We start from the raw sequence: 13,688 nt of genomic DNA, 5'->3' as shown, positions 1-13,688 counted from the left end.
CTTGTCCTACACAAGTAATTTTTTTTAAGGTTTAGACAGATTTTTATTAGATTACAGATAGCGCTTAAAGAACTTAAATGAAAGGAGAGAGAGAGTAAAGAGAGCTCCCGCCCAAGAGAAGGCAGGAATGGGGCAAAGCACGTTTACACACATAATTTAAAAGAAAGCCTAAGATAGCCTAAAGGTTGGCCATTAAAGAATGACAGAAGATGGGTGTGGTGACACACAGCTTTAGTCCCAGCACTTGGGAGGCAGCGCAGGAGGATCACTGTGAGTTCAAAGCCAACCTGTGCTACAACAAGACACTACCTTGAAAAGCAACAACAAAAACAACAAGAATGAAAGAAAAGAGAGAAAGACAAACAAGGAGAGAGTGATCTATTACTGCAGAAGAACTTTAAATATGTTCTACCGTTATTCTGTCAGCAGACCCTGGCAATCAACTCTAGTCTAACTTAAGCAACCTCTTACTAACATTATCAGTGCTAAGAGATAAATCAGGCTGAGTTATTTTGTTTCATGGTGGTTTAGTAGGCATTTAACTGTACCTCACAATTCGTCTTTTTTTTAAATATTTTTTAAAAATTATTTATTTATTTATTTGAGAGCGACAGACACAGAGAGAAAGACAGATAGAGGGAGAGAGAGAGAATGGGCGCGCCAGGGCTTCCAGCCTCTGCAAACAAACTCCAGACGCGTGCGCCCCCTTGTGCATCTGGCTAACGTGGGACCTGGGGAACCGAGCCTCGAACCGGGGTCCTTAGGCTTCATAGGCAAGCGCTTAACCACTAAGCCATTTCTCCAGCCCCACAATTTGTCTTTTTAAAGCTCAAAATTGTGGCTAACCTTTGGCTACAAGGCAAGTTTTTGCAGAAATCCAAAGATTATGTGATATGGCACAAGATATGCTTAATGAAAAGCAGTGAACATCATAATAAAAGTCATGTGTTCTGAATGCTTGGTCCCTAGCTGGTGACAATTTGGGAGGTGTGGAACCTGCTTGAGGTGTGTTTCTGGGGGCAGGCTCAGGGGGGGTATTAGATCTAGTTCCCCCTTGCTAGTATTTTCCTGCTGCTGGGTTTTTTGTTGTTGTTTTGGTTGGGGTTCTTTCGTTCGTTCGTTCGTTCGTTCTTTCTTTCTTTCTTTCTTTTTTTTTTTTTTGACTTTTCAAGGTAGGGTCTTACTCTAGAGCTCTGGCTGACCTGGAATTAACTCTGTATCCTCATGGTGGCCTCGAACTCACAGCAATACTCCTACCTCTGCCTCCTGAGTGTTGGCATTAAAGGTGTACACCACCACGCCCAGCTTTTATTCGTGTGTGTGTGTGTGTGTGTGTGTGTGTGTGTGTGTGTGTGTTTGAGAGAGGGGGAGAGAAAGAGAATGGGTGTGCCAGGGCCTCCAGCCACTGCAAACAAACTTGAGACACATGCATTACCATGAACATATATCTGGCTTATGTGGGTCTGGGGAGTTGAACATAGGTCCTTAGGCTTCGCAGTCAAGCGCCTTAACTGCTCAGCCATCTCCATTCCCCTCCTGCTGCTGTTTCCCACCTGTTACGGCAAGGAGTGATGTCCGGGCTGTGCTTGTGCCATGCTTTCCCCTGCTGTCATGAAGCTCCCTCTCAAGTCTGTAAGCCAAATGAAAACTTTCCTCCCATCAGGTGCTTAGTTCCAGCAATGAGAAGGTAATTGCAGCAGAAAATTTTAGCTTCTGTGCAGTGTAAAGAACCTATAAAACAGGCACTTGAGTATCATCTTTTGAGTAGATGAATTAATTGTCTCCTTCCAGAAATACGATGGTCATCTTCCAATAGAAGTAAAGGCTGTTCCTGAAGGTTCTGTTATTCCCAGAGGAAATGTTCTCTTCACAGTGGAAAACACAGATCCAGAATGCTACTGGCTTACGAATTGGATTGAGGTGAGTTGGGCTTTTTTTATTTTTGGTTGTGGGGTTTTGCTTGTTCATCAATTCTGTTTAATTATCACTGGGGACAAAGGCTATTGAAGTAGAAATCATAGCAGAATTTTGCTACTAGTGAAGCCTGATAATCTACAGTTTACTTAACTCTGCTGCCTCCACTTCCTCATCAGTTTGGCTAAAACTGGACTGCATCTTAAAGGAACTTCCATTGAAACCTGATGTTCTGAGATTCTTATTTCAGTCACATAATGAGAATGATTATGTAAAGCTCAGTTGACTTCTCTTATTTGCTGTAATTCATTCTGTTTCTTTTGTCTTTTGACACTTCTGGGGATGGAACCCAGGGCTTAGTTGATATTAAGCAGGCACACTACCACTGAGGCAGAATCCCAATAAAGTTGTCCAGGCTGACTTCAAACGAACAGTGCAGATCAGCCCTCCCAAATAGCCGTATAACAGACCTGTACCACCTGGCCGGGCTTACTCCTTGTAATTTCAAATATATGCCATTTTAGAGCAACATTAGAAAATAGCACAAGTATATTTTTAGTAACTTAACATTTTATTCTGTTCAAGATAGATGAGAGAAATTTTGTTCCAACATCTTTTTTTTTTTTCTCAATCCAACATCTTTTTAAATTTTTTATTTATTTGCACACATTCCTGTGTTGTTTGTGTATGTGGTATACCAAGGTTTCTAACACTGTAGATGAACACCAGATTTCTGTGCCACCTTTTGCATCTGGCTTCCCATCAGTGCTGGGGAATTGAACCCAGGTCAGCAGACATGGCAAGCAAGTAACTTTTACTTCTGGGACATCTCCCCAGCTCCCAACATTTAGTAACTACTTTCTTCATTCTTTAGTTCAGTCCTGGGTCCTACTGTTAACAGGATTCTGCTTCAAATCTAGTTACAAACAAGAGTCACTGTTACACTGTAGACTGTTTTGTTGTCGTCGTCGTCGTTTTTGAGACTTTTTGGGTCTCCTTTCATGTATATCTATGAGGGTGTGTGTTTTCAAAGTTTTAATAATATGAATAGCTTCTTAACAGCTTAATGTGACTTGATAGGAACGCCACCTTACTATGTGAGTGGTGTTTGCCTTAGCCTCTAAGCCCTCTCTCCAGCCCTCCCCTCCATGAGTGGTATTTGCATACTTAAAAGTGACGAAAAGCAGGTGGGCATGGTGACTCACACCTTTAACCCCAGTACTTGGGAGGCAGAGATAGGAGATCTCCATGAGGTCAAGGCTACCCTGAGACTACATAGTGAATTCCAGGACCTTGAAAAAACAAAAACCAAAAAAGTGACTAAAACATACATAATTATTATGCTGTAGAAAATAATACATTTGTCACTTTATTTTTATTTGTATGTGAGTGCATGCACATGTATGGGCATTCCAGGGCTTCTTGCTGGTAACAAATGAACACAAGATATTTGTGCCACTTTTTGCATCCAGTTCACATGGGTGGCTGTAGAATCAAACCTGGCCTGGCAGACTTTGCAAGCAAGTATGTTTAGCCACTAAGCAGTCTTCCAGCCTCCTAAGGGTCACTTCAGAGACGTTAGAAAATGATTGGAAAAGTAAGGCCTAAGAATATGCTTGAAATAGCTGGTACTATTTGACAGGAAATTTAAAATGTTATTCTGCCATCAAGTAATAACAGGCCAATTATAGACTCTGAAAAAAATATATAGTTAACAGTTTTAAACAGCCTGTGCTATATATTAAAACTTTGACCTGTGAACTTGAAGTAAAAGACAATATATCTTACTAGTTTTGTACTAAGGAATATGTGATTTTAAAAGGATCGTATAAAAACACAAAAGCAGAGGAGATTTGGGATTGGTTTTGATGGTGTTGGGACTGAATCCAGGAACCCAGAGCGCTGCACATGCTAAGCACCTCTCTCCCCGTGCCGCGCTCCCTTCCTGAAGTGGAACAGTTGCATCCACACGGGCCTTTTAGCTTTGAAATGCCCAGAGGTCTCCAAGAGGAAGCCAGTCTGTTAGCAGTGGATTCTTTATTTCATTTTAGAAAATAATACGTATTTTCCCTTGTATCTAGTTGAACTTCCCCAAAGGCAGATTTTTATAGGAAAAGTGTCCATTCCACCTTGCCTTTTGGGCATAGTTTACTTTATCCTCTCTTTAATAACTACTGTAATTTTGAGGTATAATCTGCTAAAAATACAAGGTAAAAAATTTGATGTAAATAGCTTAAAAGGGATAGCCAATACATAAATGTCATTTTTTTTTGTTTAAATGAATATATAAAGTTGCATTTAACCAGAACTTAGGTTGTTGACCTTTTTTCTACTAGCTTATATTGTTTTGAATCATTACCTTTGTAGGTAGGCATTTTTATTTAAAGGATAAGTGCTTGCAATCTAATATTCTTTGTAGTTTGTAATGGATCCAACGTTCTTGTTTAAGTCAGACAAAAAGAAGTTAACTCAATGCCACAACTTCAGAATAGACTTCTTTGTGTGTGTGTGTGAGAGAGAGAGAGAGAAAGAGAGAAAGAAAATAGTGTATAACTGGATATCAGGATAACCTCGAGTGTCAGTCCACACTTCTACAGGCAGGGCCTCTTGGGCTGTGTGTGTACGATAGGTGTCCATGTATGAGAATGCAGCCGCACAAGTAGAGATTAAGTATGACTTTGGGGAGTTGGTCCTTTGAGACAGGTGTTGCAGTCCGGTTCGCATTGCTGGTAGAAATCACCCAACAAAGAGTAGCTTCTGGGAAAAAGAGGTTTATTTTGGCTTACAGGCTCGAGGGGAAGCTCCATGATGGCAGGGGAAAACGATGGCATGAGCAGAGGGTGGACATCACCCCCTGGCCAACATAAGCTGGACCACAGCAACAGGAGGGTATGCCAAACACTGGCGTGGGGAAACTGGCTATAAAGCCCATGAGCCCGCCCCAACAATACACTCCCTCCAGGAGGCATTAATTCCCAAATCTCCATCAGCTGGGAACCTAGCATTCAGAACACCTAAGTTTATGGGGGACACCTGAATCAAACCACCACAACAGGGTCGTACTCTCATTCTAGTTTTTCACTGCTGTGTTCGCTGCTCTCCAGGCTAGCTGGTCCATGAGCCACCAGATATCTCTCATGTCTCTGCCCGCCCCCCCTCGCCCCCATCTTTCAGCATGTTGAGGTTACAGAAGACTGCCAGAACTTGTAGCTTTTACGTGATGTCCCGGGATCTGAACCCAGGTACTCAGACTTGAGCAGGGAACATAGTAAGAGGTTCTAAGAGTACATGTCTTAGTCTTAACAGATCCAGGGAACAACTAGATTCAAGTCTATTTAAAGGTATAAGGAAGCAACTATTCAAGATTTTTCATAAATCAGAGTTGATTCATGAGCCTGTTTGGCGCAGGTCCACACTAAGTGAAAAAAATCAAAAGCAGTTAGGAACTTCCAGAAATTTGATTTTGCCTCAACATCCCAGTGTTAGAACTGTCAATCCATGACAAACTGAAGAAAAGTTTAACTTGATTCTTCACCAGTCTTTGAGAACATTATTTGCTTCTTTACAATTTTGAATAGAAACTTGATAAATTGAAGTTCTCTACTATTAAAGGCTTAGTGTCTTATCTTTGCTGCTGATTGGTGAGTTGAGTTCTGCTGTATCTAAAATGCACACATAGGCTGGAGTGATGGCTTAGTAGATAAAGGTGCCTAAGAGCCCAGGCTGAATTCCCTAGTATCCATGTATAAAGCCAGATGCACAGAGTGGCGTCTGTGCCCATAGACGTTTGCAGCTGCAGGAAAAGGCTTTGTAGTGCCCATTCTCCCCCTCCCCCATAAATAAAAATATTAAATAAAGTGAAGTGCAAACATTATGCATCTTATAGTCCCAAGGCAGTGTCTGATATTTTTAACAGTATAAAAATCAGGACACCCTTTCAAATGAAAGCTAGGGTTCTTCTCAGCAGGAACCCAGTACTTTGCATGGTAATATACATGGTTAATTTTGTTGTTACAGACTATTCTTGTTCAGTCCTGGTATCCAATCACAGTGGCCACAAATTCTAGAGAGCAGAAGAAAATACTGGCCAAATACTTGTTAGAAACTTCTGGAAACCTAGATGGTCTAGAATACAAGTTACATGATTTTGGCTACAGAGGAGTTTCTTCACAAGAGGTAAGAAACTAAAACGTGTGAATACAATGAGGTTATTAGCTGGAGGCCACTGTAAACTTCCACAGTGTGACTGGGGATTAGTCTTGCTTCTGGAGTCTAGTCAACAGATACAGTACCAAATGTCTGCTGTTTGCCGGTGTGTGTCTTACAGCACATGCCCAGTCCTTTATGTATTAGATAGAAGGCTTGTCAAACAGATGTGGTTAATGCTACAGAGAAGCCAGGCACAGGGCCAAGGAAGAAATGAGAAGGGGGGTGGGGCAAATAGGAGTGTCTCCTATTTCTTTTGAATCTTGCTTATCCTTGCTTCCCCAGACTGCTGGCATAGGGGCCTCTGCTCACTTGGTTAACTTCAAAGGAACAGATACAGTGGCAGGAATTGCTCTTATTAAGAAATACTATGGAACGAAAGATCCTGTTCCAGGCTATTCTATCCCAGCGGCAGAGCACAGGTAAGATTCTGCTTGTTCTCATCCACCAGCTTAATACTTACTTTCTAAGAGTTGGAGATGAGGCTCAGTAGTAGAGCACAGAGCACTTGTTAGTATGTGCAGAGCCCTGTGTTCTATCCCTAGCACTGCGGGGAAAAAAAAAAAAAAAAAATATATATATATATATATATGTTTATATATATGTGTGTGTGTTTTCTAGAACTACTATTTTTGATGTGGTATTTGTAACTCAGTGATGTTTTGCTTAACTACAGAGCCAACTGCTTTAGTAAATCTTGATGGAAAATACAATACAAATCCAATATCAAGAAAGAATCATATCAAGCAGGTCTAGGACTCTGAACAGCCCTGGTAAAACAGTTCTAAGATCTGTTTCCAACACTTACATTGGTATATCAATTGTATTTTAAGGAATGGTTTTTCATTTCCCATATTGCATACACAGATAGATTTTCTTCATGGAAACACTGTTTTTTGTTTTGTTTGTTTGTTTGTTTGTTTTTTGAAGGTTGGGTCTCACTCTAGCCTAGGCTGACCTGGAACTCATTATGTAGTCTCAGGGTGGCCTCAGACTCATGGTGATTCTCCTTCTGCCTCCCAAGTGCTGGGATTAAAGGCATGTGCCACCGCACCCAGCTGGAAACACTTTTAGGTACTGGTTGCTTTTTCCCCTTTTCCTTTTTTTCTATGTGATCTCACCTGTCTTTGCCCTGTAAATTGTCTGCTAAACCCAGTCCTGTCAATTGTAGATGAGCACATAAGCCCTTGTGATGAAAAGGTGTGTTTACAGTTCACTGTACTCTTCCTTTGCTCTCAGGAAGCCATTCCAAATTGGACTAGGAGGAGATGACAGTGTAGGTCACAGCTGTTTGGGTTCCAGAGCGAACTCCATTGAAGTAACTGCAGTTCGTAAAACTGTGGATCAAACCTCATGTCTGTTTCTTAGAATTATTTCCTATAGTCATTCATGAATGTTTTAAGTTCTGCATAACTAGGAATTTGCAGAGTATTAAAACTACAGTGAGTTTAGACTCAAAATATACTTTATTACTATTATTATTTGATGCATTTTAATTGACCAGCTTTCATGGGCAAGGCAGTCTGCTGCTGACTACAAGGGATGGAAGATAGAGAAAGCTGATCTTATCCTTGGGATAAAAATAGCACACCAGTAACAGCCTGCTGTGCTGCTCAAACACTGTTATTTAAAGAGGTATAATATTAAGACACTAGAATGGTATAAGGTGAGTTGAGGAAGGATCACATACATTGACAGGATCAAGAAAGCTTTTAAGCCAGGCGTGGTGGAGCATGCCTTTAATCCCAGCACTCGGGAGGCAGAGGTAGGAGGTAGGTAGGTGGTTCGAGGCCACCCTGATACTACATAGTGAATTCCAGGTCAGCCTGAGCTAGCGTGAGACCCTACCTCAGAACCTCCCCCCCCCCCAAAAAAAAAGAAAAGAAAGAGAAAGCAAGCTTTTATAGAAATTAGTGTAAAATCTTGATTTGGGAAAAATCACTTTCTCTGTTTTTCAGTTTCTTCATCCAACCAAACAAAAAGAGAATCTCAAATTTTATAACAAAGGCTATTGGTGATCAATGCTAACATGTAAAATAAACTGACACTAACAAAAATAGTGAGTGGGTTGCTTGCAACCCTGCTGGCCACTGCGCATGCACCTGAGATCCCCATGCGCCTGTGACGACAGGAGGCGGTGTCAGGAGGGTCCCGAGCTGCTGAGCTGCTTAGTCTGACGTCTGTAGCAACAACAAGAGACTCAGTCTCAAAGAAGGTGCAGCACAAACTTCTGGAAGTCAGCCTGTGACTATGCATGCCGCACACATGCCCCTGTAAACACACAAGTAATTGTTCAATTAAAAAAATAAAGTATTACCTTTATTTCCGTAAACCTTTCCATAGATTTCATGAGCCTGTACCCAGAAATAACTCAGTTACATAAATTTTTCTCCCTCAAATTTTGGAACATATTCATGGTACAGTATAAATAATTGCCTCTAACTGTGAGATTTTTTAAAGTTAAAAGAAGCAGAGCTTACATTTCTGCTATTGTTGATAAGACAGTTTCAAAAGTTCACTACAGTCAGGTGATTGTAGTGCCTAGTAAAATGGAGGAGAAAGCATTCTTTTTAACATCCTGACATGAAGAATGGAGGGTCGCAGGTACCTTTTAGCTCATAAGTAGATCAAGAAATACTAAACAAAAACATTTCATGATTGGTTTAAGATGGTTTAAGGGGTAAGTAACAGTAACTCCTGGAGCTGAGTAGTCACTTGTGTTAAAAAAAACTGGCTATCACAGGGGGGTTTGGCCTGAATTGCATTAGCCTTATGGTGTGCAGTCATTGAACTGTCACTTCTCTGTGACCTTGGTGTGTCATAGTTAACAGTGCTTCAGGAATAGGTCATTTGTCTGCCCAAGTAAATCTGTGTCTTCATTTTGTTTTGTAGTACCATAACAGCGTGGGGGAAAGACCACGAAAAAGATGCTTTTGAACATATAGTAACACAGTTTTCATCAGTGCCTGTATCTGTGGTCAGCGATAGCTATGACATTTATAATGCGTGTGAGAAAATATGGGGTGAAGATCTAAGACATTTAATAGTATCAAGAAGCTCAGAGGCACCACTGATAATTAGACCTGATTCTGGAAATCCTCTTGACACTGTCTTAAAGGTAAATTTTAATGCATAACTTAATTTTTAAATGCCTGTAGACCAGCTGCAGCCAACACGACTTTTCATTTATATGTACACCATCTGAGGACGTTTTGGACAAGTCTCTTAAGAGTTGCGATTCAAAATAAGAGATTTGCCCAAAGTCACACAGAGAAAAGATATGAAGAACTCCAGATTATATCCTGTCAAGTACACAAGCACTGCCTAGTACTATCTTTAGCTGCCTTCAGAATTAATAGCATTCCTGTTTAAATTATCTTACACTTTGATTACCAAGTTTATTTGCTGCTTTTTTTTTTTCTGGTTTTTCAAGGTAGGGTCTCACTCTAGCCCAGACTGACCTGGAACGCACTATGTAGTCTCAGGGTGGCCTCAAACTCACAGCGATCCTCCTACTTCTGCCTCCCAAGTTCTGGGATTAAAGGTGTGTGCCACCACACCCACCTTTGTTGCTTATTTTATTAGATATCATTTTTACACCTTTGATGTTGGTATACGTGCGGTGTGATATGGTAAACAGTTCAAAACTTCTTTAAATATTTTATTTTTGATTTTCACTTTCTTATTTGAGAGAGAGAAAGAAGCAGAGAGAGGGACAGATGGAGAAAGAATGGGCTCAGCAGGGCCTCTAGCCGCTGCAAATGAACTCCAGACCCATGCGCCACTTTGTGCATCTGGCTTACATGGATCCTGAGGAATTGAACCTAGGTTATTTGGCTTTGCAGGCAAGCTCCTTAACCATTAAGCCATCCCCAGCCCCAAAACTATTTTTCATAAATGTGTCTGTGTGTTCAAGTGTCTATGAGAGCAGAGGGGCCTTCAGTGTGTCATCCTTAGGAACACCATCTACCTTCTTTCAGACATGCTCTCTCGGCCCATTAGGCTGGACTGCCTGGCCAGTGAGCCCCAGGGTACAGGTCATGTCACTATGCTTGGCATTTTTATGTGGGTACTGAAGAGTGAACTCAGGTCCTTATGCTTAGGAGGCAAGCATTTGACTGACCGAGCTCTGTCCCTAGCCTCCAAAGCTGCTTTCAGATAGTGATTCACCAGAGATAACTGTTGATTCTTTTTTTTGGGGGGGGGGTTTCAAGGTAGGGGCTCACTCTGGCTCAGGCTGACCTGGAATTCACTATGTAGTCTCAGGGTGGCCTCGAACTCTCGGCGATCCTCCTACCTCTCTGCCTCCCACGTGCTGGGATTAAAGGCGTGCGCCACCATGCCAGGTAACTGTTGATTCTTAATACACAGTGAAGATTTTTGTTTTTAGTGTTTAGGTCTTGATTTGTTGTCTTCACAAAGTACTAAGAATTAATTGATGCCTGCTAGTAGGAAAAAAAAATCTCTGCTGCGTTTACACTAAAATGTTTTATTTTAACCCCTGTGAGAAACATAACTTTCTGTTTTAAAGAGAAGAAAATAGGCTTTTCAGAGGAAGTGATTTGGTTCCCAGTCATACATACAACATGTAAAATACAGAGTTCAAATATTCATAGGTCTTTTCATTGGAGCCTGCCTACTTTACTACTGTGCTTCTCAGCTGATGAGCAGGTAATAAGAAACATGGATAAAAGGAGGGCTTTTTAATTCAATTAAATAATACATGCCCAATCTGAAGGGTTTATCTTAGCCTGAAGTATTTGGTTTACAAATTAAACAGGTTTCACTTTTTTAAAATATTTTTTATTTTTATTCACTCATTTATTTGACAGAGATTATATCTTCACCAAAATTTCCCGGACAATTTTATTATCTACGTTAAGTGTTTCAGCTACTATAAAACTTTGAGCATGGCTGGAGAGATGTTCAGCAGTTAAGGCACTTGCCTGAAAGGCTTAACAACCTTTGTTTGATTCCCCAGGACCCACATAAAGCCGGATGCACAAACTGGCATGTGCATCTGGAGTTTGTTTGCAGTGGCTAAAGGACCTGGCACATCCTTTCTGTCTCTGTCTCTCTCTGCTTTGCAAGTAAATAGAAATAAAAATACTGAAAAAAAAACTTGAGTAAATGATTGAGTAGAGTTTTTTTATATATTAGAAAATTTTGCTTTAATATTAGAAAGGCGAGCTTCAGAGAAACTGCTTTATTTCCATCTGATTCTCTGACCTTTGTTATTCAAATGTTTTTATGTCAGACAATATTAAACCAAACAGAACCATTGTTACATAAGCAGAATAAATCCAAATCAAACGTATATTCAAAAATGAATTTAAATCATGCCTAAAGTTTTTTTTGGTTTTGTTTTTCGAGGTTGGGTCCCACTCTAGCCCAGGCTGACCTGGAATTCACTATGGTGTCTCAGGGTGGCCTCGACCTCGCAGTGATCCTCCTTCCTTTGCCTACTAGTGCTGGGATTAAAGGCGTGCACCACCATACCCATCACACCTAAAGTTTCATACATGATGTTAAAAATACTTAAGTAGAGGCAAGAGAAATTACTCAGAAATTAAAGTGCTTGCCTTGCAAGCATGAGGACCTGGGTTTGATCCCCAGAACCTACATTAAAAAAAAAAAAATGCAGGAATGGCAACATGCTCTTGTTATCCTAGTGCTGGGAAGGCAGAGGCTAAAGCCTCACTTGCCAGTCATGTTTACCAGGTGAGTTTCAGACTAGCAGGAGACCTTGTCTCAAAACAGGTGAACACTGCCTGAGCACCGTTATCTGAGCACCGTTACCTGAGCTTGTCCTCTGGCCTACACACAGGTGCGCACCCATGCGTGTATACACACACACACACACACACACACACACACACACACACGCTTTTCATTGATTTAATTTTTATATTCTCATGATTATTTAACAAGTTGCTCTTCAACCCTCTAAACTTTTTTAAAATTTGAGTTATTTATGTCATACATGGTTTTTTTTTCAATACAGGTTTTGGATATTTTAGGCAAGAAGTTCCCTGTTACTGAGAACTCAAAGGGCTACAAGTTGCTGCCACCTTATCTCAGAGTTATTCAAGGAGATGGAGTAGATATTAATACCTTACAAGAGGTGCGTGTTTTATGTGTAAAGTTCCAGTAAGGAAATCATTATTATTCTCTAAAACAGCTGCTTTTTTATTTCGCAAACAAAATATCAGCAATTTAACTACAATTGCGAGTCTTACTTTTTCTTTTTTTATAGTCTATTTTAACCATTTATGGTGTTCTATGTCTTTTCTGTGCCTTGCTTAAAATACTGAAATTCCATCCAAAGCATACTTCCTGGTCCTCATTAGATTAGACGTGATATTCTGAAGTTGTATCTCCAGAAAATAGTATCAGTCTAAGAATATCCCCTGTCATGAACAGTCTTAACTGCTAAGATGAATTTTAAAAGAATGGGGTTTCACGTACTTGGTGTAAAGATTGTATGAGATTGATGTGTTGTTTTTTTTTTTCTGAAATTGTAATTGCTTTGTCACCTCTTCTAACTTGAGCACTATGGTCATCTCTGTTTTAGATTTTGCCTAATAGTGTGCTATAAATGCTTCTGTTTCCCTAAGTAAGCTTTTCAGGAGCTACAGTTTCATGTAGCTAAAAACACTACAATACCCTGTAAAAATAAATAAGAATTTCATTAACTTAATGTGAACTATCATAACTAACTGTCATAAACCTCTGGCATTTTGTTGTATGCCAGACTAAAGAATACATACAGCTGTGTGACACAAGTTATTAAAGGATTTTCTGTTTGAAAGAGTTTGGTGTGGTTAGTCAATATCCAGATTATAACTAGTTTTCCAAAGATTTGAAAATGAGAGTCAAGGCTTTCTAATTACTTTGGACAATTATTTTGAAATAGAGCTAGACCATCTCCTGGCTATTTTCATGCAATTCAAAGAATGCTTACTAAGTTTCACCAGCTGCCTCTATTATAAAAGTGATTGAGTTTGTTAAATAAGCAGATGCTCTGTAAATAAATCCTACTTAGGAGAGAGAAATATAAATGACATGGCTAAGAGGCAAATTTGCAATGTAATTTTTAAATCTTGTTTTAAATTTAATTATATAGAGGGGGAGAATGGGCATGCCAGGGCCTCCAGCCACTGCAGACTTTAGATACATGTGCCACCATGTGCATCTGGCTTATATAGGTTCTGGATAATGGAACGTGGGTCCTTAGGCTTCACAGGCACATGCCTTAACTTCTAAGCCATCTCTCCAACTCCTAATTTTCAAATATTATGTCCCCTAAAAGGACAATTTTATATACCAGAAATGTGTGTGAAACACAACAATCCAGTCATGAATCCTAACACCTAGAGCATCTGTGTATAATGTCCTTATGGCCCTAGAGGACCTGCCAGAGTAGCAAGACTGTAAGTATCACAGCTGTTCACATAGGAAAGCATCACATGCTCTTTGCCACCAGTTCCCATTGACTTAGAAGTCCATTACCTGTGGAGTACAACATGACGTGGAATAACAGTGTACTCTGACTTGTGGTCATTGGG

The 13,688-nt window shown here is 40.2% G+C and overlaps 1 protein-coding gene across 1 annotated transcript in view; it reads left to right on the top strand.

Annotated features, from left to right (window-relative positions):
* Window positions 1-13,688, top strand: part of Nampt (nicotinamide phosphoribosyltransferase) — a 37,007-nt gene that overhangs the window by 17,061 nt on the left and 6,258 nt on the right. Inside the window, exons 4-8 of the mRNA XM_004652881.2 lie at window positions 1,792-1,920; window positions 5,932-6,090; window positions 6,406-6,542; window positions 9,013-9,238; window positions 12,125-12,244. Coding sequence (XP_004652938.1) covers window positions 1,792-1,920; window positions 5,932-6,090; window positions 6,406-6,542; window positions 9,013-9,238; window positions 12,125-12,244 — 771 coding nt within the window. The remainder of the gene's footprint in view (window positions 1-1,791; window positions 1,921-5,931; window positions 6,091-6,405; window positions 6,543-9,012; window positions 9,239-12,124; window positions 12,245-13,688) is intronic.

Source organism: Jaculus jaculus, chromosome 16 (assembly GCF_020740685.1).
Source record: "Jaculus jaculus isolate mJacJac1 chromosome 16, mJacJac1.mat.Y.cur, whole genome shotgun sequence".
Lineage (NCBI taxonomy): Eukaryota > Metazoa > Chordata > Mammalia > Rodentia > Dipodidae > Jaculus > Jaculus jaculus.
The sequence above is the reverse complement of the archived record's forward strand: the minus strand, read 5'-3'. Positions and strand labels throughout refer to the sequence as shown.